Source organism: Neltuma alba, unplaced genomic scaffold (assembly GCF_004799145.2).
Source record: "Neltuma alba isolate B1F8T4 unplaced genomic scaffold, ASM479914v2 tig00013725_pilon, whole genome shotgun sequence".
NCBI lineage: Eukaryota > Viridiplantae > Streptophyta > Magnoliopsida > Fabales > Fabaceae > Neltuma > Neltuma alba.
Genome location: NW_021637875.1, coordinates 16,599 through 43,001, shown reverse-complemented (window position 1 = coordinate 43,001; position 26,403 = coordinate 16,599). Strand labels below are relative to the sequence as shown.

Below are 26,403 nucleotides of genomic sequence, written 5' to 3'. Positions count from 1 at the left end.
TTAAATATTAAATGGATTTTTACTCATTTTATTCTTCCATCATTATTTTTCGCATATATTATCTCATTGTTTTTCTCACTTCCCTTACCACATATAAATAAGCATATATTTGGGGGGGAAAAAAGAGAGAGTATATTTTCTATATATTTATTATTTTTAACGAATTTAATAGTTTTTTAGTTATTATTAAAATCTTAATAAGAGAGACATAGGAATATACTGGACTAATGGGTCTATTTGATTTGAAACACTTGAATTATACATCATCAAAATTATACATAATCTTAATACCAAGTACCAACTCTGGTAATTAATATAAAAGTTAGTTATAAATTTAATTTGATTTTAAATATTTATCTATTTTGCCTGTAAGTAATTCACTTTTTATCCAAAATAGTTCCAATACATATGATTAAGAAGGATTTTTGCAGAAGATAATACTTATTTATTACAAATAATAATTTAATTAATTTTTTAATATTTATAAATAGTTATCTCGCTGTTGTATCGGCAGCTCATTCATGAAATTCAATCGAACGTATCATCTCACAGGTGACCTTGCCCATTTCCATGTGATGATTGGTTTTGTCGCATATGGCGTTCCAACAAGCAAATATTGTGCTCCTCGATAATCGAATTGGAGTCGGCAACAATTATGAATTATGATCTTCCCTCAGATAAGTTCAATAATTGAAGTCTTCCCTCCTCCGCTGTTAGCCTCAAGACACGGGACGACCGCGTTTAGCACATTAAAGTCTTTTATCGTTAATTTAACATTTTGAAATATTTTTTAATATTCAATACCCTAAAATATTTTGTAGTATTTTGTTCTTAAATTTAAGGCACTTGTGTACTTAAAAGATACTTTAGTATGATGTTAGATGACTTTACAAACTAATTTAGAATGTTAAATGCACTTAAAAAGATACTTTAGAATTCTTGATAAACCACGGAATATTTTAAGGAACGAATGTTCGTGAAAAAAGAAATTGCTTCTGTAAACCCTATTTTAAAAGTGTCCCCAATCAATAGCTGAGACTTAACAATTATTTATGTTGAAATTAAGTAGACAGAGTAAATCTTCATTTAAATTTAATCTATGGAATCAAACTTCTGAACATTCATTTAATTGAGATATTGGGCATATGAATCAAGAATATTATATTTAATTTCAATTTTAGACAAATTAACATTAAGATACAAATATGTTCTAAAAATTTTTACTTAGAAATGTTGAACACCCCAAAATTTTTTTTTGTTTTTCCAGTTACGGAGGGACTATGCTAGCTAATTCTCTTCTTGTATCATTTTGCCTGTCATTACAAAAGGAAAAAGAAAGAAAGAAACCGTATCCCCTCCATTTTTTTTTCTTTTCAAAATCTCATATACACCACTATATTAAAAAAAGGATAGTTTATATTTAATATTTTATAAATTACTATTTTATGAATGAATAAAAAGAAAATATTTAAGTCACAAGTTACTTCTATTTTTACCAACAAGTTTCTTATATCTATTATGTCAAATTTTTCATCATGTGTCACATTTTTATCATCTAAGCTTATAATTAAATAATAATATTTCAAAAATAAATTGTATGACCATGTGTGATAGGAAAACTCATCATAATGAATTAAGAATATAAAGAACTTAGTGTAAGTATTATCTTAAAGAAAACTATAAGAATTTATAGATTAATTTTTCTTACTTTAAAACTCAATTTTCTCATTTAATTTTTAATTTTTATCCGTTTTAAAAAGACTTCTGTAAATAAATAAATGATGAAATGTGAAAAACTAATAATCAAGGTCTCAAACTGCCTTAATAATAAAGTAGTCTAAAAGAAGCAACTGGAGCAATTATTATTTTACTTTAATAATTCCTGAGGCACCTTGCCTCCTGCCAGTTGGACGCAGCACTTTTTTACCTCCTTTTCTTTTGTCAGTACTCAGTAGGCGGGGTTTTTTGAATCATGATTCCCCTTCATGAGGAGACTCTCGGTAGTCGGTAGGACCGTAACGGCTAAAAGAGTAGAGCCAAGGAAAAAAAAGAAAAAGGGCTATAAAACTATAAAAGTAAGTGATCACTCAAAATAATGTATGAAGACATCCAGGGTATGGGACAAAATTAATTATAAATAATTTTAGGTTAAAGTGTATATTTGTATGAAAATTTAAAATCATAATAATTTTATCTTATGCCTTTAAAAAATAATATTAGCAGTTAATATTTTTAACTATATAAGATAAAATTGCTATGATTTTAAACTTTTAAAATAATTTATATTAAAAAATTTCAGATGTCCTGTATTTTTTATTAAAACTTCCAAGATAAATTTGTAACCGAACATATTCTTGATTGGCTATAGTTTGAAGATGTTTAAATATTTATATATTTTTCATATTTTATTCTTAAATGATTATATTTTTTTATTTCATTTTTTGACTCAATATAACACTTTAATACATTTATTTATAACTATCAGATTCAATCCTCAAATCAAATCTTAGCATATGAATTATTTTTCATAAAAAAATTCATATTGATAAAGTTTTAAAATTATATTAAACTGTTATTAAAAATAAAAATTGTATATGGCAGTAATTAAAGGGAGAATTAGATATAATAAACATCAATCAAAATAAAAAATATTTTATTTTATTTCATTATTAAAAAATTATAATTAATACAAAATGTATTTTAAGTTTTTAACTATTTGCATTTAAACAGCCTTTGCGGATATGCGCATGCGGAAAGGGGACCAGATGGAACGCGAATATGTGATGGGGATGAGGGGTGGGAAAATTCACAGATAGAATTACCGACCCTCCTTTGTAATTAAAATATAAAATATAGTGTATAGTTTATGGGAAAAATCTTAGAATAATACTTTTAAAATTTTAAAATCCCAACTTAAGAATTTATTATAAAAATATGTTGTTATTTGCTTTTTAAATGTAGTCAACTGTTATTAAGATATAGTAAATGAAATTAATTTTACATTTTAAAATTTAAGAAGTATTGTTTTGGGATTTTCCCTATGTGCACATACCTTTGCTTAATATATAAGTTATTAACAAAAAAAATTTATTCATTCATTTTTTCATATTATTTATAAGTGGAAAAATATTGAATTATTAATTTCATTGTCTCCATTAAATACTTGATGTAGCAGAATAAATAATTTAAATACATGCAATTCAGACAAAGGTTACCATAGTTTAAGATACTGAAAAAATACTTACTCTTTTTCTGTGTGAAAAAAAAAAAACTTTACCTTCACTAATTTTGCCCAAAACGGCCTAGTGTCTGGGTAAAGGAAGGCAGCAAAAGGATGGATGCCGAATTCATCTAAAAAGATCGTTGGAGGTGCCTCGTAGCATAGACATGAGAGAGTAAGTCTATCTAAGTCCAAAAAAAAAAAAACTATCAAATCGCACAACTAAAATTATGTAATGGGTTTATTTAATTTGGAACACTTAAATTAGCAAAATGTATCAGAATTATATACTGCTTTTAATCCTTAATATAAAAAATAATTAATTAATTTGAAAATATTAAAAAAATTAGATAAAAGATGTTTAGCTAGAAACAAAATCATAATTTTAAAAGTGTTTTTATGGTATGCGAAATAAATATATAGAGGAGTTTACTTCAATTTGTAAAAAATAAGCTTTTAAAAACACTTTTTGAGCAATCTATATGTTATGAGTCCCACATTGGGGAATCTCACAAGTGTTGTGGGGTTTATAAGTTCAAGGGGCTCTCCCTCCCAAAAGGCTAGTCTTTTGGGATTGGGCTCTCCCCTTAGACTTATGCTCATCACATTGGTGCTTTCATTGAGAGTTGGCCAACCGGAAAGGGCTACCTGCGGAGGGTTCTGACGGGTAAGAAGACCGAGTAAAGTGCCGTAGAGTGGAGTCGCCGGGGACGTCGGCTCTCGAGAGGGGTGCTCTGTTATGAGTCCCACATTGGGGAATCTCACAACTCTTAATGAAAGCACTAATGTGATGAGCATAAGCCCAAGGAGAGAGCCCAATCCCAAAAGACTAGCCTTTTGGGAGGGAGAGCCCCTTGAACTTATAAACCCCACAACACTTGTGAGATTCCCCAATATGGGACTCATAACACTATACCCCCTAAGTTGATTAAGGAGATGTTTAGCAAGACTAATAAGTGTTTTTAAAAAAGTATTTTTTCCTAAAACAAGACAATCTTTTCACATATTTACTTTATATACCGTAAAAACACTTTTAAAACTATGATTTAGTTTTTACACAAATACTTCCTAATTTTGACTTTTTTGAACCATTTTTTTTAATCATGTACGCGGGACATATTCTTCAATAGGAACTTCTTGTAATCAGTATGCACATTTTAAAAAAAATAAATAAATTTAAAAGAAAAAGTAGATTAAAATATTATAATTAAGATCAAATTTAATTTCTATTTTACTCTTGATGAGCTACTATACTCGTAGTCCGTGAAATTCAACCAACCAATATATCATCTCACATGTGTGAATAGAATCTCGCCGATTCCCATGTGGTGATTTGTTTTGGGGCATATCACATTGCAAGAAACAAATATGATATCACTTAAAAAAATTGACTCCTTTCAATGAGTCTTCCCTTCTCCCCTATAGCCACAAGACAAACGCCGTTTTCCCTACAAGTCGGATCAAAGCACACCATTGATTCTCTGCTAACAAGGTCTTTCTCTTTCTCTCTGAACTTTACTTTCTGAATCCGTTTCACTTGCTTTTTTCACTGTGTTCTTTGTGCTGATCGTCCTTTTCTATTTGTATTCTGCAGTACTTGCTCAGTGATTTCGGTACTTCAATCACTCACGATTCCAAAACCATGGCGTTCCTTCTGTTCATGTTCTAGTTCATCCTTGTTTACCGTCTAGTTTTCCTGATCTCAGACAGAAAGTCATTCTTCTGCACCAAAAGAAAATCCCAAAAAAAACAAAAAAAAGCAAAGAGAAAAAATCCAAAAAAACAACAAAAAGAAGAAAACCCAAAAAAGAGCGACAGAAGAATGGAGTTTGCAACAATTATCATCTTTCATTAGAAGTTGAATAATTGAAGTCTTCCCTCGTCCGCTGTTAGCCTCAAGAAACGGGACGCTGCTTCCTGCAGGCCAGACCGGCGAACTACTGTTCTTTGATAACAAGGTCTTCCTATTTCTCTCTGATCTTTATTTTTTGAATATATATCACTTGCTTTTTTTTTCAGGTAAATATTCTCTTAACGCATTCACTAGGCTAAAGTGCTAAATTATTTTACGGTGAATCCAACATTGAAAAATATTTTTTAATGTATATTTAATATCTTAAATTTTTTTTTGATATAATTAGTATTTTAAAGTATTTTTTAGGTGTGTTCAGTGTCATAAAATATTTTTTAGTAGATCCAGTATTAAAGCAAAAAATTATTTAAACTGCTAGATGCACTTTTGTAAGATACTTTAAAGTGCTAAATGTATTTGGAAAAAAATGAAAGAATTATAATGAGGTCTCAAAGAAAAAAAATAATTACAAAACAAGTATCATAAGTGCTAGATGTATCTGAAAAAAATGGGAGAATTATAATAACGTTTCAAAAAAAAAAAATTACAAAACAAGTTTTAGAAGTTGTCATTTAATATCATGAGATTTATTATTATAGACTGATTCGGTTGTTATTAGGGCTTATTACAAAACAAGTTTTAGAAGTTGTCATTTAATATTATGAGACTTGCTATTACAGACTGATTCGGTTGTTATTAGGGCTTATTACAAAACAAGTTTTAGAAGTTGTCATTTAATATTATGAAACTTGTTATTACAGACTGATTCGGTTGTTATTAGGGCTTTTTACTAATTTTTTGTTGGGACCTCGTTATAATTCCCCATGCAACTTGTTTTTATTTATTTATTTATTGTGTTCTTCATGCTAATCATCCCTTCGTATTTGTCTTCTGCGTAGTACTTTAGTATTTCATCATTTCATTCCCTCACGATTTTAAATTCATGGCATCTAAATTTTTCATATATTTAGTAGAATGTATGCGTTTGTCTAAATTTATAAAGCAATTAGTATTCTTTTTCTAGCAATCAATACCCTTGATATTAACAAAGTACACTTATCGTAGAGAGGGATCAAGAGAGATGACTACAATTTTTTTTTTTGGGTGAAAGAGATGACTAAAATTGAGTTAGAACTTTTTGCAAATATTGGATAGTCTTCTGATGTATTATTTTCTCCCATATTGTCAACTAGCTTCAGTGACTCAAAAGTAGTACTCTCTCCTGTCTCTTGTCTTGAATATAAAACTTATTTTATAATGTAATTTACATTATAAAATGGGTCTTATATTTGTGATCGGAGGAGTATATTTTTAGAATTAAAAGTGGTGTGAAATCAAATCCTGACCAATTTTTTGCAAAAAATTCGCCAATCCAATCTAAAGTACTTTGTAGTTTATCTAACCCATGAAGATTTTTTTTTCTTTTTTAAGTGTGTATAGCATTTTGAAATATTTTTTTCAGGTGTATTTAATATTTTAAAATATTTTGTGATTCAATTTTATTTCTTAAATACTTTTCAGAAGCACTTTTAATTTTATTATTAACTCCCAAAAGGTCCGTTGAGTAAAGGTAGTTATCTTTCATGTTTTCAGTATTGAAATAATCAAAGATTAAGGTTGAAAACATAATAAGATAAGTCTAGAAAATACTGAACATGATTACTGAGAATTTGCAAAACTAATTATTAAAAGTGTTAAAATGAATACTAAAAATATGAAAGATAACTACAAAACATATGAAAAACAGTGATAAAAAAATTAACTGAAAAAAATTTTAAGAATAAAATTATATCACAAAATATTTTAAGATATTGGAAGTATCTAAAAAAAAAAACTCCTTCGATCCTTAATATAAGACCCATTTAACTAATTTGATTAGATTAAAAAAGTTAGGTAAGTTAGTTAATTATAAGAAATGTGACATATTTTTCCTAGAACACTATAATCATCTTTCTTAATATCCTCTTTTCCTCTTCTACTTGATTGTGGTTGAAGGAGTATTCACAGGGATAATTTAGAAAAAATTAATAAATATAATAAATATGTATTATATTTAGGATCAAAATCAACTCAATAATTAAATCTTATATTAAGGATCGGAAAAGTATTTCAAGATAGATTAATCATCAATCCAATATAAATTATTTTTTTGGGTCAAAATCCAATATATTTAACTGCCAATACTGTTTTGGTGGCTCCCCGATCTAGGTAGGCTTAAAGACAGAAGGGGCTTTGGTCTTTTTATCTTTGCATTGTGCATACCCTGTGAAAAATGCACCCGATTTACATATGCACTGAACATTTTCTTTTTGGCAAAAAGTTTACTTTTGGTGTTTTCTTGATACTTTAATTTTATAAAGTGCTTTCTAATCTTCTAACCCTAGTACTTTTAGTTTTATTATAAACAATGTCGCCATTAAAAATTTAAATATTAAGAAAACATTTATAAATGGCGACATTTGATGATTGGCACGAAAATTATCATTTGAAATTAATGTTATTAGAGTTTGGAAAATTGAAAATGTACTTTATAAAATTAAGGTACTAAACCAAAACATTGTATAAAATTATAGAACTAAATGTGCAATCTTCTCTATTTTAAGACTTAATTTATTTATTTTTTTGGGCCCAAATTAAAAACCAATGAAATGGCACAAGACGGTAATCCAAAAGCATTTTATAACAAAAGTTCTTTTAATTTACTTTTTAAACTAAAAATAGACTCAACAGTCTTACTTATAAAAGTGCCGACCATATTTGCACTTGACCAATTGCCCTCGGCGAAAGAGAATCAACTCACTCGGAGTGATTCTTCCGTGAAAAATTGTGGGAAAAATTTAATTTGGAAGTCCTCATAATTTTAACAAAATTTTAATCACGTCTATGTAATTTTTTAATCAGGTTTTTATAGTTTCATTTAATTTTTAATCAGATGCATGTAAATGTTTTTTCAATCAAATCTTTTACTGGACTTTCATTGCTGGTCATGGAGTTAATAGTTTTTTTCCCGTTAAAAGAGGGGCAGTAAAATTAATTCACCAAATCCTGAAATCATATTTTATTCCTTTGGATGTGTCTATCATTTTCTATGTTGGGTGACTGATTTCGGTTTTGAATAATTCAGGGATATTAACTGTCTTTTTCACTATATACAACCTATTAACTAAAAATTTTATTCTTTTACATTTTTTTAATAGTTGAAAACTATGAATTTATATTATTTATATCTGAGTAACAGTATAATTTTGTTGAATTTTTATGTAATTCTTAATTTTTTAATCTATATATTTATTATGTGCCAATTTTTTTGAGTTATTCATTGTTAACTTATTTTAATAATTCACATCAGTATGAATGAACAATTATACTAATGAAATATAAATTACTAATGAAATATAAATTGTTATAAGATATAAAGTTTACAAACAAATTATGTTATTTATGACGACTAGCGGTATAATTTTCTGGAATTTTTAGTTTTTTTTTTCCATGTATTTTCTTAGAATGTGCCAGTTTTCATATTTAGTCCCAAACAACGGAAAAGAGAGGGGCTTATAAGCTAGGACAATTCACTCAGACCAAAATGAATAAACACAAGGACATATCAGACTGTAATAAGAAGAAGAGAAAAGTAGTCCATCTCCATGTGATGATTTGTAATTTGTTTTATGGCATCATGTTTCGGGTACCAATTATGATATTCCTTCAAAAATTCAATCTTTGAAGTCTTCCCTCCTCCATTAGCTATTTCTGTTTAATCTTTACTTTATGAACATGCATCACTTGCTTTTTTCACTGTGTTCCTCGTGTTGATCATCCCTTTGTATTTGTCTTCTATGTAGTACTTGCTCAACGACTTCTGTGCAAAACCATGGCGTTCCTTCCGTTAATGTTCTAGTTCATCCTTGTTTACCGTCTATTTTCCTATCTCAGAAATAAAGTTGTTATAGTGTACCATGAGAAAACAGAAAGGAGAAAACTAAAAAGATAGAGAACAAAAGAATGGAGTTTATAGTGACCATTTTTGGGACAGTGTTCAATGGTATGGTAGAACCTGTTAAACGACAACTAGGTTACCTTTGCAACTACAGAAGCAATGTTCAGGAGCTACGAAGCCATGTAAAGGAACTCCAAGATCAAAGGGCAAGTGTGATAGTTCGAGTTCGAGGTGCTGAAAGAAATGGTGAGAACATTCACGATGTTGTCACCAATTGGTTGACGAAGACAAGTGAGAAGATTGCAGAAATTGAGGAGTTTCAAAGCGATGAAGGCCACCAGAAGACGAGGTGCTCCTATGGTTCATTTCCTAACTTGAAGATAAGGCATAAGCTTGGCAGACAAGCAAGGAAGATGATCCCACACTGTGTTGATCTGCTGCAGCAATCAAACTTTGCCGCTTTTCTTATCGTCCAGAGCCGAAGCATCGGATGTTGCTCTTTATGATGATGGTTATGAGCCATTTAAATCAAGAGATGCCATTGCAGTACAGGTTATGAAAGCGCTAGGTGATCCCACAATTAAAATGATTGGTATCTATGGTCAGGGAGGTGTTGGCAAAACCACTTTAGTTAAAGCAGTTGCAAGGAAGGTGAAAGCAGAAAAGCTATTCAATGTTGTGGTTATGGCAAATATTACGAGCACTCCTGATGTAAGAAAGATTCAAGGAGAGATAGCGGATATGCTAGGCTTGAGATTGGATGACGAGAGTGAGATTGGAAGAGCTGGTCGTTTAAAACAGAGATTCAAGAAGGAGAAGGAGAACACCTTAGTCATCTTGGATGATCTTTGGGCTGGACTTGACTTGAGTCTATTGGGAATTCAATTGAAGGATGATGACATGAATCAGAAAAAAATTCCAAATATGCTAATATTGGTATGACCAGTTGAAAGACGATAAGATGGCAAGTGATTCCAAAAAGTTCAAGATTTTGTTGACTTCTCGACACAAAGAGGTATTGTCAAGTGAAATGGAAGTAAAGGATTCAATTTTTAAAGTGAATGTCATGGAGGAAGAAGAATCAGAGATGCTGTTCAACAAGGTGGCTGGAATAACTGATGAAGATTCTGAGCTGAAATCAATATCAACTAAAATTGTTCTTAAATGTGCAAATTTGCCATTGGCAATAGAAGCAGCTGGAAAAGCTTTAAAGAATAATAAGAACAAAGTTGCTTGGGAAAATGCGCTGCAACAATTGGAGAAGCAAGAAATGATTGAAGTATTAGAACCTGTGGAGTTTTCTACGATGTTAAGTTATGATCGCTTACAAAGTGAAGAGCTGAAGTCTATTTTCTTGCTTTGTGCTCGCTTGGGTAAGGATCCATCAATTATGTATTTGGTGAAATATTGCATTGGTTTAAGGATATTTCAAGAAGTCAACACGATGAAAGAAGTTCGAGGTAGAACAAATGAATCTATCAAGAAGTTAAAAGACTCAAGCTTGTTGCTGGATACTAATTCTCCTGATTGTGTTGCTATGCATGATATGATCCGTGATGCCGCCTTATCAATAGCTTACAAGCATAATGGTGTTTTTACTCGAAGATATGCTGAACTTGATGAATGGCCTGATAGAGAAACATTTGAAAAGTATACTGTTATCTCCTTGCACTACTGCGACATCATTGATGGGATTCCAGAAGGTATAAATTGCCCTCAGCTCAAAGTCTTCCATCTTGATAGTAAGGATCCTTTCATGAAAATACCAGACAAGCTTTTTGAAGGAATGAAAGAATTAAGAGTGTTAATATTGATTGGTATTGATCTATCAGGCTTCCCTTCTTCAATTAAATGCCTAATAAAGCTTAGAATGCTTTGTTTGGAGAAATGTGTGCTAGGTGACAACATATCAATCATTGGTGAGTTGAAGAAGTTAAGAATTCTAAGCCTTTTGGGATCTAAATTTGAATTATTGCCCAGTGAATTAAGGCAGCTAGGAATGCTACAATTGTTGGACATCAGTTCTTGTACTAAACTTAAAGTGATTCCATCTAATGTCATGTCAAAGTTGAATAGGTTGGAAGAGTTGTATATGGGAAAAACCTTGATCCCATGGGGTGTTGAAAGAAAAACAAATCACAATGAAATTGCTAGCCTTGCTGAATTGGAATCTCTTCAACAATTGAGAAATCTTGATATACACATAGAAGATATTACAACTTTGCCTAGTAGCTTGGACTTTGACAAGTTAGATAGCTATAAAATTGTGATTGGGGACTCTAAGATGCTTTTGTTGGAAGATTTTCAGATGCCTTATCAATACAAGGCTTCAAGAGTCTTGGCATTGCATCTAAAAAAGGATATTGACATTCATTCGCAAAGGTGGGTTAAAATATTGTTGAAAAATGTTGAACAGTTGCTTTTAGGGGAAGTAGATGGTCTTCAGAATCTTACCTATGAGTTAGATGTAGAAGGATTTCAAAGTCTTAAGCATTTAACCATTGAAAAAAATTGTGACATCAAGAATATAATCTACTCAACAAAGTGGGAATATCAGGTGAAGGCTTTTCCCTGGTTGGAGTCAATGTGTTTGTACAAATTGGAGAGCCTAGAGAAAATTTGCAATTGTCAACTCGGAGATGTCTCTTTCCAAAGTCTAAAAACCATGAGGATCAACATTTGTGGCAGACTAAAATATCTCTTCTCATTGGACATGACTAGACTTCTCGTAAAGCTTGAAACACTTGAAGTTTCTGAATGTGATTCTTTGGAGTATCTTGTTTTTGCGGAAAGACAGGAGAATATTGGTAATGATACAGAAGATGATAGAATTTCATTACCCCAATTACGCTATTTGACATTGCAATCTTCATCAAAATTAACATGGTTCTACGCAAATGACAAGACGGAGAGTGCCACAAATTGTATTCCACTATTTAATGCAGAGGTATGTACGTAATGAACTTTCAATACATATATTTCTCTTTACTCTTGAATTTATACATTTTAGATTATATTTACTTTAAAATCAAGGGAGTTGGCATGGCTTTTAAAATTTTACTTTCTAACAAAACTTGTTATGAAGATCATAATCAGTTACTTTGGAGGTTGAAATTTCTTGTGCGCTTTTTGCAGGTATCAGTTCCCACCTAGAGAGCTTAGAGTTATCCTCAATCAATATCAAGAAGGTGTGGGGTGACCAACCAGTGCCTAGTTCCTCCTTTCAACATTTGACCGAACTAAATGTGAATGAATGTGGTGATTTAAAATATTTATTTTCATTATCAGTGGTTGGGAATTTAATGAAATTAAAAAGCCTTTTTGTAAGTGGATGTGATATGATGAAGGATATTTTTGACCCAGCAGATATTTGTGCAAGTCAGGTATGCAGTTGCATGGGCTTTGATTAGACACAAAACTAGGCATTATTTTCTTTTGTTATTTTGGTTAAAAATGACTACTTTGATTCATACACAGGATGTTGACATCTTTCCACAATTAAAGGAAATTGAAGTCAACAACATGGAGGAATTGAAAACCATATGGCATGCTCGAGCCAGCATAAATTCCTTTTGCAATTTGGAATCTATGATAATTGGAGACTGCCACAAACTTGTCACTATATTCCCTCCTTACATGGTAGGAAGATTTCATAATCTGGGCATATTGGAGGTTATTGATTGTAAGTCAGTGGAAGAGATATTCAACTTCCACCAGCCTACACCACAAATAAGTGGCGAGGATGAAACAAGCTTGCGAGTTGTTAAATTACAAAGGCTGCCAAAGCTGAAGCATGTGTGGAACAAGGATCCGCAAGGACTTTTGAACTTTCAAATTCTGCAAGACGTTTTTGTCTGTGACTGCCCAAGCCTAGAAAATCTGTTTCCATTTTCTATTGCCAATGATCTTACGAAACTAGAGAAGCTTCGAATCTTGCGTTGTGATGGCATGAAGGAAATTGTAGCTAAAGGTGACGTATCAGATATAAGCAACTTAGTGTTTAAGTATCCTAAGCTAAAAGGTCTTGGATTAGTCCATCTACCAGAGCTAAGGTGTTTCTATCGGGGAACACATGCTATAGAGCTCCAGGCATTGACTTGTTTGTTCCTTGGTCATTGTGATAAGTTGGAAGCATTTGGTACTGAAACAACGCATTCTGAAATGAAACCAATTTTCTCATCGTTAGCAAAGGTACAATAACAACTATCATTGACAGGATATTTGGAAATAGAAATAAATTTCTAAAAAGTAGTATATATGCTTTACTTACACTTGGGTCTCATTCTTTCCTTTTTCTTTGTATGATGGCAAAAAAGTACATAAGCATGTATCTAAGATTTTCTTAATTTAGTTACTATAAATGTTTAATTTCTTCTTCTAAAATTGTACTTTTTCCCATGATGATTTGTAGGTGATATCCAACTTGGAGGTACTAGGAATATATGGGCTGAAGGAAAGGAAGTGGTTGCAGGACACCATTGGCAATAATGTTTATCTAATGCGCAACACAAAAGAACTACACTTTGAGCGATTGAGCAGCATAGAAATTCTCTTTTGGTTCCTCCACATATTTCCTAATCTAGAAAGCTTAAATTTGTTCAATTCTGTTCTCAAAGAGGTATTGTCTGATGGAAGTCATGCTTTCCTCGAGAAAATTGGAACTGTCGTACGGCTTAAAAACATGAGTTTATGGTATTCAGATATTCCATTGAATATAGGCTTTGAAAATGGTGCCATTCTTCAAAGAGTTGAGAAGCTATGCATCGTGGAATGTCACTATTTGGCAAACTTAACCCCTTCCTCCCTAGCGTTGACTCAATTGTCACATCTTGAAGTCAGCAATTGCAACAAATTAAAGAGTTTATTGACATCATCAACTGCAAAAACCTTAGTTCAACTCACCATGATGAAGGTCTCTCAATGTGCAATGATGGAGGAAATTGTTACCGTAGAGGAGAATGAAGAAGTGAAACAAGATGAGATTGTTTTTGGCAAATTGAGAAGTTTAGAACTTGTATCTCTAAGAAACCTCTCCAGTTTTTGTAATTCCCAATGTAAACTTGTCTTCCAGTGTCCGTTACTTGAAGAGGTGAAAGTAAGCGATTGCCTCAAGTTGGAAAAATTCTCAGAGAAAATTTTAAGCCCAAACTTGGAAAAAGTTGATATTGTAGAAGGAGAAGAGGGAGATAAATGGTACTGGGAAGGTGATTTGAATGCAACAATTCAAAAGATTTTTACAGACAAGGTACCTACTACTGTACTTTAACATGATTTTAAGAATTTTATACTAATAAACCTAATAAGATGGTTATTAGCTTTTGATAATTTTGATTTCTAAATAAAAATTCTATAGTTTACTCTTTTATTTTGTTACCTTTTTCTCCTGGTCTATGTAATCATCACACTTCCTCGGTCTCTAAAATGCATATCCCCTTCTAGAGTTATCACTTTGTTCTTGGAAATATTATAATCAATTATCCAAGTCAAAGAAAATATTTTTATTCTTGTAGTGAAAAGTTGCATTCTTGTTACTTTATTGAGATTAGCCTAATGACATCTAAATTTATTTCATTTTGTAGGTTCTTTTTGAGTCCTGTCAGAATATGGAACTTTCTTGTTATCCTGGGCTACAACAACTATGGCGGGAAGAAATTTCCTCACCAACCAACTGCTTTAACAATCTAAGAACATTGATAGTGAAGAATTGTTCATTTCTGTCAGAAGTGTTTCCTTCTAGGTTACTTCCTTACTTTAAGAAATTGGAGGAATTGCAGGTAAGCTCGAGTCCAGTGAAGGTTATTTTTGATATTGATGGCAACAATTTGACAGAAATAAAGGGAAAGCCCTTTCATTTGAAAAGAGTGACTTTAGATGGATTGCAGAATTTGAAGTGTATCTGGAGCAAAGATCCTCATAGTATTATGAGTTTTCCAAATCTGAAAGAAATTGTTGTTTCTAATTGTGCGGGTATAAAAAATCTTTTTCCAGCATCTTTGGCAAGAAATCTGGTGAGACTCAAGAAACTTGAAATAAGGCAATGTCATGCTTTGGAAGAAATTGTCGGAAAGGAAGAAGCCGTGGCAGAGGGAGCTAGCAGAAAATTTGAATTCCACTATTTAACCACTTTGACTATGTACCATTTACCAAGCCTCAAGTTCTTTTATCCTGGAAGATACACTCTGGAATTTTCCAGCTTGGTGAGTCTAAGCGTGTTTGATTGTAATAAGTTGGAAATATTCGCATCTGATTTTCGAAGTCACCAAGGAGCAATAAGATGTGAGGATGAAGCCAATATTTCGGCTAGCAGAAAATCTCTTTTCATGGATGGAAAGGTAATTTGATCTTCATTTCCATCATTCCTTTACTTTCTTTTTCTTGTATTGTGAAAAGGAAGTATCTATTTACGCAAATCCTTATTCTTATTCTTTGTTGTTTGTTTTGACTAATAGGTTATTCAGAACTTGGAATTTTTAACTCTTAGTGGGAATGATATGATGATGTTATCACATGGATATTTTCCTGATAACCTGCTTCACAAACTAAAAACTTTGCGGCTGCACTTTGGTGATTCCTATGAAGCAGGCGCTACTTTGCCTTTTAAATTCTTTCAGAAGCTACCTAATTTAGAACGTCTTATGGTTAGTAATTGCAATGCATTGGATGAGGTGTTCCCCTCTCAAAGACCCAAAGATACTGATCATATCATCAATATTCTCGCACAAGTGAGAGAATTAGAGCTCGATTCGCTGCCTTTGCTCTCATCCATTGGGTTAGATTACTCCTGGGTGGACTCAATTGTTAAGAATCTGAGAGCGCTTCGAATGATGAATTGCCCTCGTTTGACTATTCTGGTGCCTTCCTCTGCATTATCATTTTGCAATTTGAAAGAATTGAGAATAGAGCAATGCCACGGGTTAGTTTCTCTGTTCTCATCTTCAGTGGCCAAGAGGTTGGTGCAACTTCGTCGAATGGCGATAACTGAATGTGGATCAATAACACATGTAGTGAGTCATGAGATTGATGAATCAGATTCAGATGATATAATATTTGAAAGGCTTAAATATATAACTTTGAGGCATTTGCCAAGCCTAGTGAGCTTTTATTCAGGGAATGCCACTTTAGAATTCTCTGCTCTGATAGTGCATGCCATCGAACAATGCCCAAAGATGAAATGTTTCTCTCAAGGGATTGTGAGAGCGCCCAACCTCAAAGGAATACAATATTTTAGGGACAACGAATCTGATTGGCACAACTACAGTGATCTCAACACCACGATGGGGAAATTGTTCAATGAGAAGGTAATAAGTATTCATTCCCCAGCATAATTACATACACGTATGACCATAATGACAATTTTAATCAGCATACAATCTGGTTCCCATTTTTAATTGACTGTTAATTTTTAATTAACTTATTATAATTATTATAATTTCATAGAAAAACATTTTTGAATTAGCAAATGACAAATAAATAGGAGTTGAATATCATTGTAATTTTATCGACTTAAACTACTTTTTCATTCTTTAGACGCCGGTGCTATTCTAGTTAAGAATAATTGTATATTTTTTTGGGTTACTTGGAGAAAACTGTAATAATCTTATGTTAGTCAAAACAATACCCCAAGTCAACATAACAACTAATTAACATTTATATTTGCAAAATTAGTAGCTTTTATACAATCAGAATAGTTCTAATACATATTTGCAAACTTTCTGATTTTTGATATATTACAAGATTTATTAATTTTGATTATATTTATATTATAAAACTTTACAATTCTAATTTTTCGTCACATTTGCTGAATTTTATTTATTTAATTTCTTTTAAATGGTCAAACATATATTTCAGCACACATTTTTATTTATCATATTGTATAAATTATTTGAATTTATAATTTAAAATTTTTAAACACACTTTTTCCTGTGAACATTTGCAAAATTGATTAGTTAAGTATAATTATAATTCCTAATGTCTCATTATGCAAGCAATAATTACTTTAAATAGCCATATTTTTACTCTTTTATGAGTATCTTGAATTAATAATTTATTATGTTTGCATATTTAAAGCAACGAAGCGAGCACGTTATTTTATTTAGTTTTTTAACTAACAACATCAACAAACTTTTAAAACGCTATACGTATTCAACTCTACTTACTGATGCTTCTATTTCTATTGGTTTTCATTCAAATATTTGAACTATATATCTTATATGTTTTTTTTTTCTTTTTTTGCCATTTCAAGCTCGATAGATGCAAAGCCATCTCTCTTTTCCTCATGTGTAATCACTATGCATCATGTTAATTCCCGTTTAATCTCATATTTGTTTCAACATTTTTATCTCAACTTCTCCAATTTTTTGCCGTCACCTTCCCACCGTTCTTTCCAACATAATATCAAGGCCTAACATTCATGGCCAGATGGCATCATTGGTCTTGTAAATATTTGATAAAAATTTCCTCTAAAATTAGCGCATATTTTTCAGTCAAAAATAATTTTTAATTCCTTCCTCTATCTCAACTACCCAACTCCTATCTTATATGCAAAACGTGTTGGTCAATGTCTTAGTTATTTTGCAATATAAATCTTCGTTATGTTGCACTTTAACACTTGTAAATTTATTGATTTTTGTTAAAATGAGTTTAATTACGTTGAGTCTATAAATGTTCTTGTAGAGGAAAGTTTAACTTTTTGCGTTAGAAATGAAAATGGCGAAACTATGTAATATTTCTTTTTTCTTTTTTTTGGCAAGCATAATATTCATTGAAATCCCCAAGAAAGTTGTGGGGAAAAAGCCGATGGTAAGAAGTGACAGGTGGCTGATAAACTGAAGTAATATTAATTATTTATGATTTGCGCATATAAATATTATGAAAGTCATAGAAATAACATAACTGAACTGTTTTGCTCGAGCAGCTTGAACAATTTACATGTGGTGTGCAAGAGTTAAAGCTTGGAGATCACCCTGAACTTGGAGACATATGGCAAGGTGCAATGTCAGTCTTAACTGGAGGCTTCAGCAAGCTGAAGACTTTGATAGTGGATCGTTGCCAATTTTTATCAAATTACGTGATCCCTTTCCGTTTGCTTGGCTTCCTGAGTAACTTGGAAGATGTAAGAGTACAAAATTGTGATTCTGTAAAGGCAATATTTGGGGTGGGATCGTTGTCTTCCCCTTTCTCTATTCCCTTGAAAACATTGACATTGCAACAACTCCCTATTTTGGAGAATGTTTGGAGTGAGGACCCTTATGAATTTCTCATCTTCCAATCTCTGCAACATGTCTATGTTCAAGAATGCGGAAGCCTTAAGAGTTTGTTTCCAGCATCAATGGCCCATGGCAGACTTGAAACCCTCGAGGTACTAGACGTGAGAGGTTGTGCGGGATTAATAGAAATTGTTGCAAAGGATGAAACAGTCCTAAGAGGGGCAACTTCAAACTCAGTTATATTTCCAAACTTAACCACGTTGGGTCTGTGGAGTTTGCCACAGCTCAAGTGCATCTATCCTGGATTAGACGATCCGGAATGGCCAAAGTTAAAGGTTTTTCAAGTATATCATTGTGATCAATTGAGAATCTTTCCAACAGATATGGAAGCTATTGTCTCAATTGAAAAGGTATTTTTCCTCTTACATATGTTAATTTTTTTTTTTAATTTGATGTGGCAACAATGACGTCCTCTTTAGTTGTGATTTTGGCCTTTTAATTTATATTTTGGTTTGTCCTCAACCAAAGTTGATCTATTCTTTTAAAAAACACTTGAAACTCAAAATATTGTTCATTTCTTTGATTAAGAAAAGAAAATGTCTGAAATAGATCCTATTACTAGCTTTTCAAGTCTAATAACAACAATTTGGTTCTTACCAGGGTTTTCCCAACCTAGAACAATTGTCACTGAACAAGGCAGACATCGTGAATATTAATCGGCAAGGAAAGTGTGAGGCAAACTTCATTCAGAAAGTGAAATTTCTCACATTACAATGTTTCCATGAGGACACAGATGGATTTCCATATGAACTCTTCCAAAAGGGGTCATTTCCCAATTTACAAAAGCTTCGAGTGGCATGTAGCAAGTTCAAAGACATTTTCAATTCTCAGAGACCTGATGTGGATCTTGAAAATGACATGTTTGCACATCTCAAAGGATTGGAACTAGTTCTTCTGGAATATCTGGAATCCATTGGATTAGAGCAGCCATGGGTAGCCCCAATGCTTGAAAACCTGGAAACCTTGCTAGTAAAAAGATGTCCTCGTTTGAGGAACTTGGTACCATCTGCTGTATCTTTCTCAAAGTTAAAGGAATTGGTTCTAAATGATTGTCGAGAATTGGTACATTTGTTCACATTGTCGATGGCAAGGAGTCTAGTTTTACTAGAGGTGCTGTCTATTGAAAGTTGTGCATCCATAGAAGAAATAGTGTCAAAAGAAGGAGATGCATCTCATGAAGATGATATTACATTCAGCAACCTTAAAAAATTGTCTCTTCTGTCTCTCCCAATGCTTGGCTGCTTTCACTCTGGGAATTCAACATTGAATTTCCCATGCTTGGAACTTGTCTTCGTCCGTCAATGTCCCAAAATGAGATTTTTCTCCAATGGAACCATAAATTCAACTGAACATCTACGAGTTTCAACCAAGGCTGTTGAATACAAAGATTTCCCCCCACAACAATTCACCTGCTCAAATCTAAATGCTTCCATAAATTTGCTTTTCCCTTTACAGGTAAGTGTGATCCCATCTTCCCATTTCTTCATTCATTTTTGAAGCTTTGCACCAGGCGTATGATATTTGTTTCCAAATTTCTATTATATGTATTATTGTTGTTCTCTTGCCCAAAAAAATTAATCACATATGCTCACATTATCGAAAAATGCTTCAGGAGATAACTACAAGATTTTATTTCAAAGTTAAAGAATATTTATCGTAATGTTTTTTCAAATACATATCTTCCAAGAATAATGCTAAATTGCTTTCAAAATTTCTCCATTTATCTTTTCCTTCACAGCACATCTTTACTATTAGATGAAATTTTGAACTCTCCTAATATAATATTTGACAAAAATATTATTAAAATATAAACTTAGAAAAATAAATAAATTCGAATTTTAACATTTGAATTAGCATCTCAATAAAAAAATTATTATGAAAGTTATAGAAATAACATAACTGAATTGTTTTGCTCGAGCAGCTTGAACAATTTACATGTGGCGTTCAAGATTTAAAGCTTGGAGATCACCCTGAGCTTGGAGATATATGGCATGGTGCAATGTCGGTCCCAAATGGAGGCTTCAGCAAGTTGAAGACTTTGATCGTGGACGGTTGCCCATTTTTATCACATTATGTGATCCCTTTTTATTTGCTTCGCTTCCTTAATAACTTGGAAGATTTACAAGTACGGAATTGTTATTCCATAAGAGCAGTATTTGAGGTGGGCAGCTGGTCCACCCCTTTCTCTTTTCCACTGAAAAGTATGACATTGGAAGAGTTACCCAATCTGGAGCAAGTTTGGAATGAGGACCCTCGAGAAATTCTCAGCTTTCAATCTCTGCAACACGTCTATGTTCGAGGATGTGGAAGCCTGAAGAGTTTGTTTCCAGCATCAATATTGAAACGCAAACTTGAAAGCCTTGAAATACTAGAAGTCATATGTTGTGAGGGATTAGTAGAGATTGCTGCACGTGAAGAGACTGCCTTGGAGGAATCAGCCAGAAATTTAGTTATCTTCCCTAGCTTAACTGATTTGAGGCTATTGAAATTACCAGAGCTCAGGTGCATCTGTTCAGGACTAAGCAATGTGGAATGGCCAAAGTTAAAAGAATTGGATGTATTTCAATGTGGTCAGCTCAAGAATATTGGATTGGAAGACAAGGTAATGCTGCTGTTACAATTTTATTTTTTTAAAAAAATTGTAGTTAATAAATGTGATAACCATTAATCCTCCTTTATCATTGTCGTTTCCTAATAGTAATATTTTTGATCCTAGGTTTTTCCCAACCTTGAGCATTTGTCACTTTGCAAGGAAGACATTATGGATATTCGGCAAGCGCCATTTCCTGAAAACCTTCTTCAGAGAGCAAAAATCCTCAAATTGCATGGCTTTTTTGATGATTCAGATGTATTTCCATATGGATTCTTCAAAAAGGAATCACTTCCCCATGTTGAAAAGTTTGCAGTGTCTCATAATAATTTCAAGCGGATATTTACCTCTGAAAGATCAGATCTGGATTGCTGTGCTGATGAGTTCTTTTCACAACTAAAAACTTTAGAACTGATTTCTCTATCGAAGCTCTATTCCATTGGATTAGAGCAGAGTCCTCTACCTGGAAACCTTGAAATCTTGAAAGTGACAAGCTGTCCCTGTTTAATAAACTTGGCTCCATCCACTGTGTCTTTCTCAATTCTAAGGGTTCTTGATGTGAGTGGTTGTGATGGATTGGTCAATTTATTCACATCCTCAACAGCTAAAAGTTTAGCTTCGCTTGAAGACTTGACAGTTAGTAATTGTGGATCAATGCGAGAAATAGTGGCTAAAGAAGAAGATGAGTCAGATCAACATGAGATAGCATTTGAGAATCTCAAAAACTTGAAGCTCAAGTCTCTCCCAAGTCTTGACAGCTTTTGCACAGGGGCTTACCATTTGAAATTCACATGCTTGGAACGAGTTTCAATATACAATTGCTCCCAAATGAAGGTTTTCTCTGATGCTGATATAGACGCACCAGATAATGTGACTATTGCTTCAAATGGTGATCTCAGAGACATGATAGAGAAGGCTTTTAAGAAGGCAACTTGAGTTATCAAAATTGAAACGTTTTGCGATGTTGTTGGCAGGTAAATAATTTAACAATCCATTTGAAGACCTACTTCTTATTAGGAAATCTACTATTATTAATTTAATATCCATATTTATGCTGATAGTTGTTTTTACTCACACACGCACTATTTAGTTTGTGACATCCTTTACTCAATTCTATTAGTTGTTTCAGGAAATCATCTTTGGGTGCAAAAGACAGGCTCATTCTGGTTCTGCTTCTCTCATACTACTTTAAAGCCCATTTGTTCAGTAAGTGACGCACTAACAACAATGTTGATGATTAGATGAGAAAAAGTAACAACTCAAAGTAATATGTTTATTCTAACTCGTACTGTCATTGTTTAAATTTTGCAGGTTGAGGTTATTAGGAATCGTCCGTGTGGTTTTCTGATTTGGGTTATTTAGAAACTGAAGACTGCTTTGCATGGTGCTTGTGTTGCAGATTGTAAGTTGTAATTTTCTCCCATCGCTTATCAAGACTAGAAAACTTTTCCAAATCCCATTTGGAGGTTGTGCCATTTGTATTTAAATCCGAGGCTACTTCGAAGCAACTATTTGAATCGCACTGAATGACGTTGTTTAGCTTAAAATATCATTTGCTTATGCCATCAACCATGTCTTTCTGGTAGTTTAGTAGCTGATGAAGTATCAGAGGATTCGTTCAGAACGTCCTCCCTCTGCTTCTTCCTCTGAAATTCTGGTTTCTTTGATTATTTGAGAGACTTAGCTTCCTCCTTTCTCACTTTTGCTTGAGCCTTTGGTGTTTTGGTCAGTTGTGCCGTTTGAACTTTCATTTATCAGCATTTCCTGTGACTCGAAGGAAGCTTGATAATCATTCAAACTCATTGTGCCAGGGTCTTTAATTAGACTCTTCAATAGCTGTTATCACATTCTGGGTTCATCATTTGATGTTTGTTGGATTATGTTTCAATTAAGCATTTTGTGTTCTATTTTTATATGCGTGGGCATGACATTTGGGATATTTTGCTTTATACATATATGTGGGTTTGTCACAATAGAATCCTTGAATTTGAGGGATCTGTCACGGATTTGTACATTTGTTAACATCCTTAACAGCACAAAGTCAAACTCTACTTGACAACACATGCAACTTTATTCGAGACGTACTGGCTAAACAAGAATATGAGTGTAATAGCATTTACGAAGCTCAAAAATTGGTCTCTAGATAGCTTCCACATAGGGTCAATGCTCAAAACTTGTTCTACCATAAGTTATTATGATATCTGATTGTGAATTGAGCAATCTATTATTCTGCGATATCCACCATTTGTGTGCTTACCTACCTACTCATGCAACACACACACAGAAGATTTAGGGGAGAATGATAGAAAGCAGAGGAGAAGGAACGGAAACAGAACAGAATTTGAAGCTAATTCGAAACGAAAATGAATCAAAACTTGCTTCTATGAGAAGTTTTTCCATGTTTATTACTGCTTTAATTTTGATCATTCGTTTCTGTCCTTTGAAGCAAATTAACAGCATCATTTATTATTTATTATCATTTGTTTATTTTGTTTTATTAGGTTCTGCTCTTCACACATTCCGCTTTGAGGCCAATTTGTTTAGCAAGTGACGCACGAAATCATATTGATAGATGATTAGAGGAGGAATAAAAGTTTATAAACCTCATATCCCAAATATAAGAGGTAGTTATTAGAAGTTTGAGTTTGGATCTAAGTATATAAGATGTCAATCTATTTTGTACTTCATACTTATTACTATTTTTCTTAAAATATCATTATTGATTATACATGTTAAGGGAGTTTGAATCAAGGAGCAGTTTCAACACTAATAATTTAAGAAAGTATTTTAGAAAACCCAACACATATTATTTATAAATAACTAATTTAAATTGTTTTCTCAATCTATTCAAATTAATTAAGTATATTTTATACTGGGAACTGGATATAGTAATATTCATTACTTAAGTATAATGAAGGCCATAGATTACTTATTATATATTTATGCCATCCTTAGTTTCACAAATATTGAAAGATGAATGAAGTTTTTCACTTCATGAGGAGTCAAAATGGCTATAAAACTGATGAAACAATAAATCCCCAAAAACTGCAAATTGTAATTGCTGATTATGAAAGAAACCATTCATGAGTACTCTGGATGTGCTAAAACAACTAGTTTGAATTTGCATCTACTGCCTCCTTGAAAACCGTGTTCTTCTATTTTCCAGTCCTCCCTTTACTGGGTCGCTCTTTACCTCTAAAGTCCAACCTCCTCTCATCCACACGGCATATATGTTTACTTCCTTTACGCCAGATTCCCACTTAAAAAAAAAAAAAACAATTGCCAACCGACTTTCCATATTCACTACACACACACACACACACACACACACACACACACACACACACACACACTTCCTCGTCTGTAATATATAATATAAGAGGTTGGTTAGAAAAGAGATGAGAATTAATGTAATTTTTTCATTTTAGCTCCTATTAAATATAGGAAAGAGATGAGAAAGAAGAAAGATAATAAAAGTGCAATATTAATGACACTTTTATCATTTTTGCACTTTCACCCTAATAATGGTAAGCTTTATTGTTTGAATTTTTATTTTTTATTATCATGATATGGTTTTTTTATTTATCATACGGTAGTTTCAAATTGCCATAAAATAATTTTTCTAAATTCGATACAATAGTAATAAGAATACACTACTTTCAATTTTCAATCATATTTCATCATTTTTCTTAATTTTATGTTTCTAGAAATATATATTACTTTCACTTTTCGACCATTTCTTTTTTTATTTTGGAGGGAATATTATAACATATGGAAAGAAAGAAAATATTCAAGAGGAAAGAATGGATCAGTGGATGCTATGTGATTTAGGTTCACCATAAATTCAACATATTGTATATGCAACTTTTTTAAGTGACTACTGTCTACCCCCAAACTATTTATTTAATTACCTAATTTAGTATTTAAATAATGATAATAAATATTTCACATTTTCCCCTACAGATTTATCTTATTTTTAAAATTTGTTTCAGTTTGGTTTTGATGAAAGTTGGACGTAGTCTTTGCCCTAGAATTGTTGGACAGAATGAAGCATGTTTCGAAGAGTCCAGTTACAACAACAAAAATGAAGCCGCCACTATAATATGAAGCACAAAATATCTACTATTTGAAAAGGCCCTTAAAATAGCCCATCTTATCTCATTTTAACAATTGGCCCAAACCCACATCAATTTAGTAAACTCAAATGGAACATCAACTTTAATCCTTTGGGTTACAATTCAGAGATTCCAGAAAGAAGAAATAATAGAGAGAAAAGGGAAGAATAACTCAAAAGAATAAAATTTAGAGAGGAAAATTTAATTATTTAACCAAAGCAAAGAAGATGAGAAAAACTCCACAATCGCAATGACCATCGCTAGATAATTTGTCGGCCCATTTGTCTAAATCAATCATTACATTTAATTTTAAAAAAATCTATTTATTTATTTTGAAGGTGGAATTGGAATTATACTTTAAGATACAACTTCCAGCTTGCTCTTATCATACGGAGGAGGTACAGGTGTCATTGGGCCAAGAGCCCATTAGCTAAAAAACTATATCTATTTGATTAAATGTATAAATGTAGTTATTTTAAAGTATCACATATACTTAATTATTTTAATAATTATTCAGCAAGGTTTCTCAATGGATTTTTTGTTAAAAATTCAATTAAAATTTTTACCTTCATTAAATATGTATTTATTTACTTAATGTTTTAGCATCAAGCTGACTTGTTTTGTCCTATATTTGTTTAAATAAAATAAATAGTAATACACTAATAGTAGGAGTAAGACATTACTTTCAAGACTGAAGTTTGTTTACTGAGTGGCAATCAAAATTTTTATTTTATATGTTTTTATTAGAAATTAATATTTTTGAAAAGTATATTAACTACTGTTAATTGATTAAAAATATTTGTTCTGTGTTTAAGATTTTATAGTAAAATTATGATAAACTTCTTTCTATGGACGAATAGTTGTTACTTGGCAATTGTATATGGGAAACTATCTCAAAATTTCTCCAATCTGGAGAGACTATATGATTTTTACAAAACTTTCTTCCGCTCAAATATGCCCTGGTATACATGTCAATGTCTTGGGAAGAGAGTGTTGTAAAATATAAAACACCTGAAAGTAGATCAAAGTACGAGGAAGTTGTTTGATTTCCAAATTAAGGTTAATACTTTGAACTTTTAGAAAAATCCAATGACATCACAAGAAATTAGTACAAGAACCTTTAAAGCAAGAAAAACACAATAATCTCCCTAAATATGCAAATCTCAATTCATGATCCCCAAAATAACCTAATCATCACTGTGAAGTTCTTAAAGATTAGCTTGAAATTAAATTTAGTAGCAAAGTTATCTAAATGCTCTTTTAATTTGAAGAAAAAGAAATGAAAATGAATATATTAATAAGCAACAGCTTTAATTTACCAAATGATAACAACAAATATGACATTGATCAAATTTCGATAAAATTATATTTCTCGATGAATATCAATGACTTTGATAAGTAACAAAACTACACTTATCAAATG

At 32.1% G+C, this 26,403-nt stretch overlaps 2 protein-coding genes and 1 long non-coding RNA gene across 3 annotated transcripts; all 3 read left to right on the top strand.

Moving 5' to 3' along the window:
* Window positions 1-4,650: 4,650 nt before the first annotated feature.
* LOC114738933 (uncharacterized) lies at window positions 4,651-8,994 on the top strand. Its single transcript, XR_003739570.1, has 3 exons — window positions 4,651-4,712; window positions 4,815-5,178; window positions 8,915-8,994. It is a non-coding gene; the product is annotated as an uncharacterized LOC114738933 (long non-coding RNA).
* A 976-nt stretch (window positions 8,995-9,970) lies between these two features.
* On the top strand, window positions 9,971-11,570 carry LOC114738940 (probable disease resistance protein At4g27220). The gene is made up of 2 exons (XM_028927003.1): window positions 9,971-11,391; window positions 11,567-11,570. Exons 1-2 carry the CDS (start codon window positions 9,971-9,973, stop codon window positions 11,568-11,570), a joined length of 1,425 nt encoding a protein of 474 aa, XP_028782836.1.
* Window positions 11,571-12,597: 1,027 nt separating this feature from the next.
* On the top strand, window positions 12,598-22,014 carry LOC114738939 (uncharacterized). Its single transcript, XM_028927002.1, has 7 exons — window positions 12,598-13,200; window positions 13,421-14,254; window positions 14,589-15,341; window positions 15,459-16,307; window positions 20,197-20,877; window positions 20,992-21,839; window positions 21,986-22,014. The coding sequence occupies exons 1-6, from the start codon at window positions 12,598-12,600 to the stop codon at window positions 21,799-21,801; spliced, it is 4,530 nt and encodes a 1,509-aa protein (XP_028782835.1). The 3' UTR covers window positions 21,802-21,839; window positions 21,986-22,014.
* Window positions 22,015-26,403: the final 4,389 nt, after the last annotated feature.

What these genes read in the sequence shown, in the direction of transcription:
- LOC114738940 (XM_028927003.1), top strand. Translation starts at nt 9,971, where the DNA reads ATGGCAAGTGATTCCAAAAAGTTCAAGATTTTGTTGACTTCTCGACAC.
- LOC114738939 (XM_028927002.1), top strand. Translation starts at nt 12,598, where the DNA reads ATGATAATTGGAGACTGCCACAAACTTGTCACTATATTCCCTCCTTAC. An exon ending in AAAAGATTTTTACAGACAAG is followed by an intron (nt 14,255 to 14,588) that starts GTACCTACTACT and finishes TTCATTTTGTAG; the next exon opens with GTTCTTTTTGAGTCCTGTCA. An exon ending in CTCTTTTCATGGATGGAAAG is followed by an intron (nt 15,342 to 15,458) that starts GTAATTTGATCT and finishes TTTGACTAATAG; the next exon opens with GTTATTCAGAACTTGGAATT.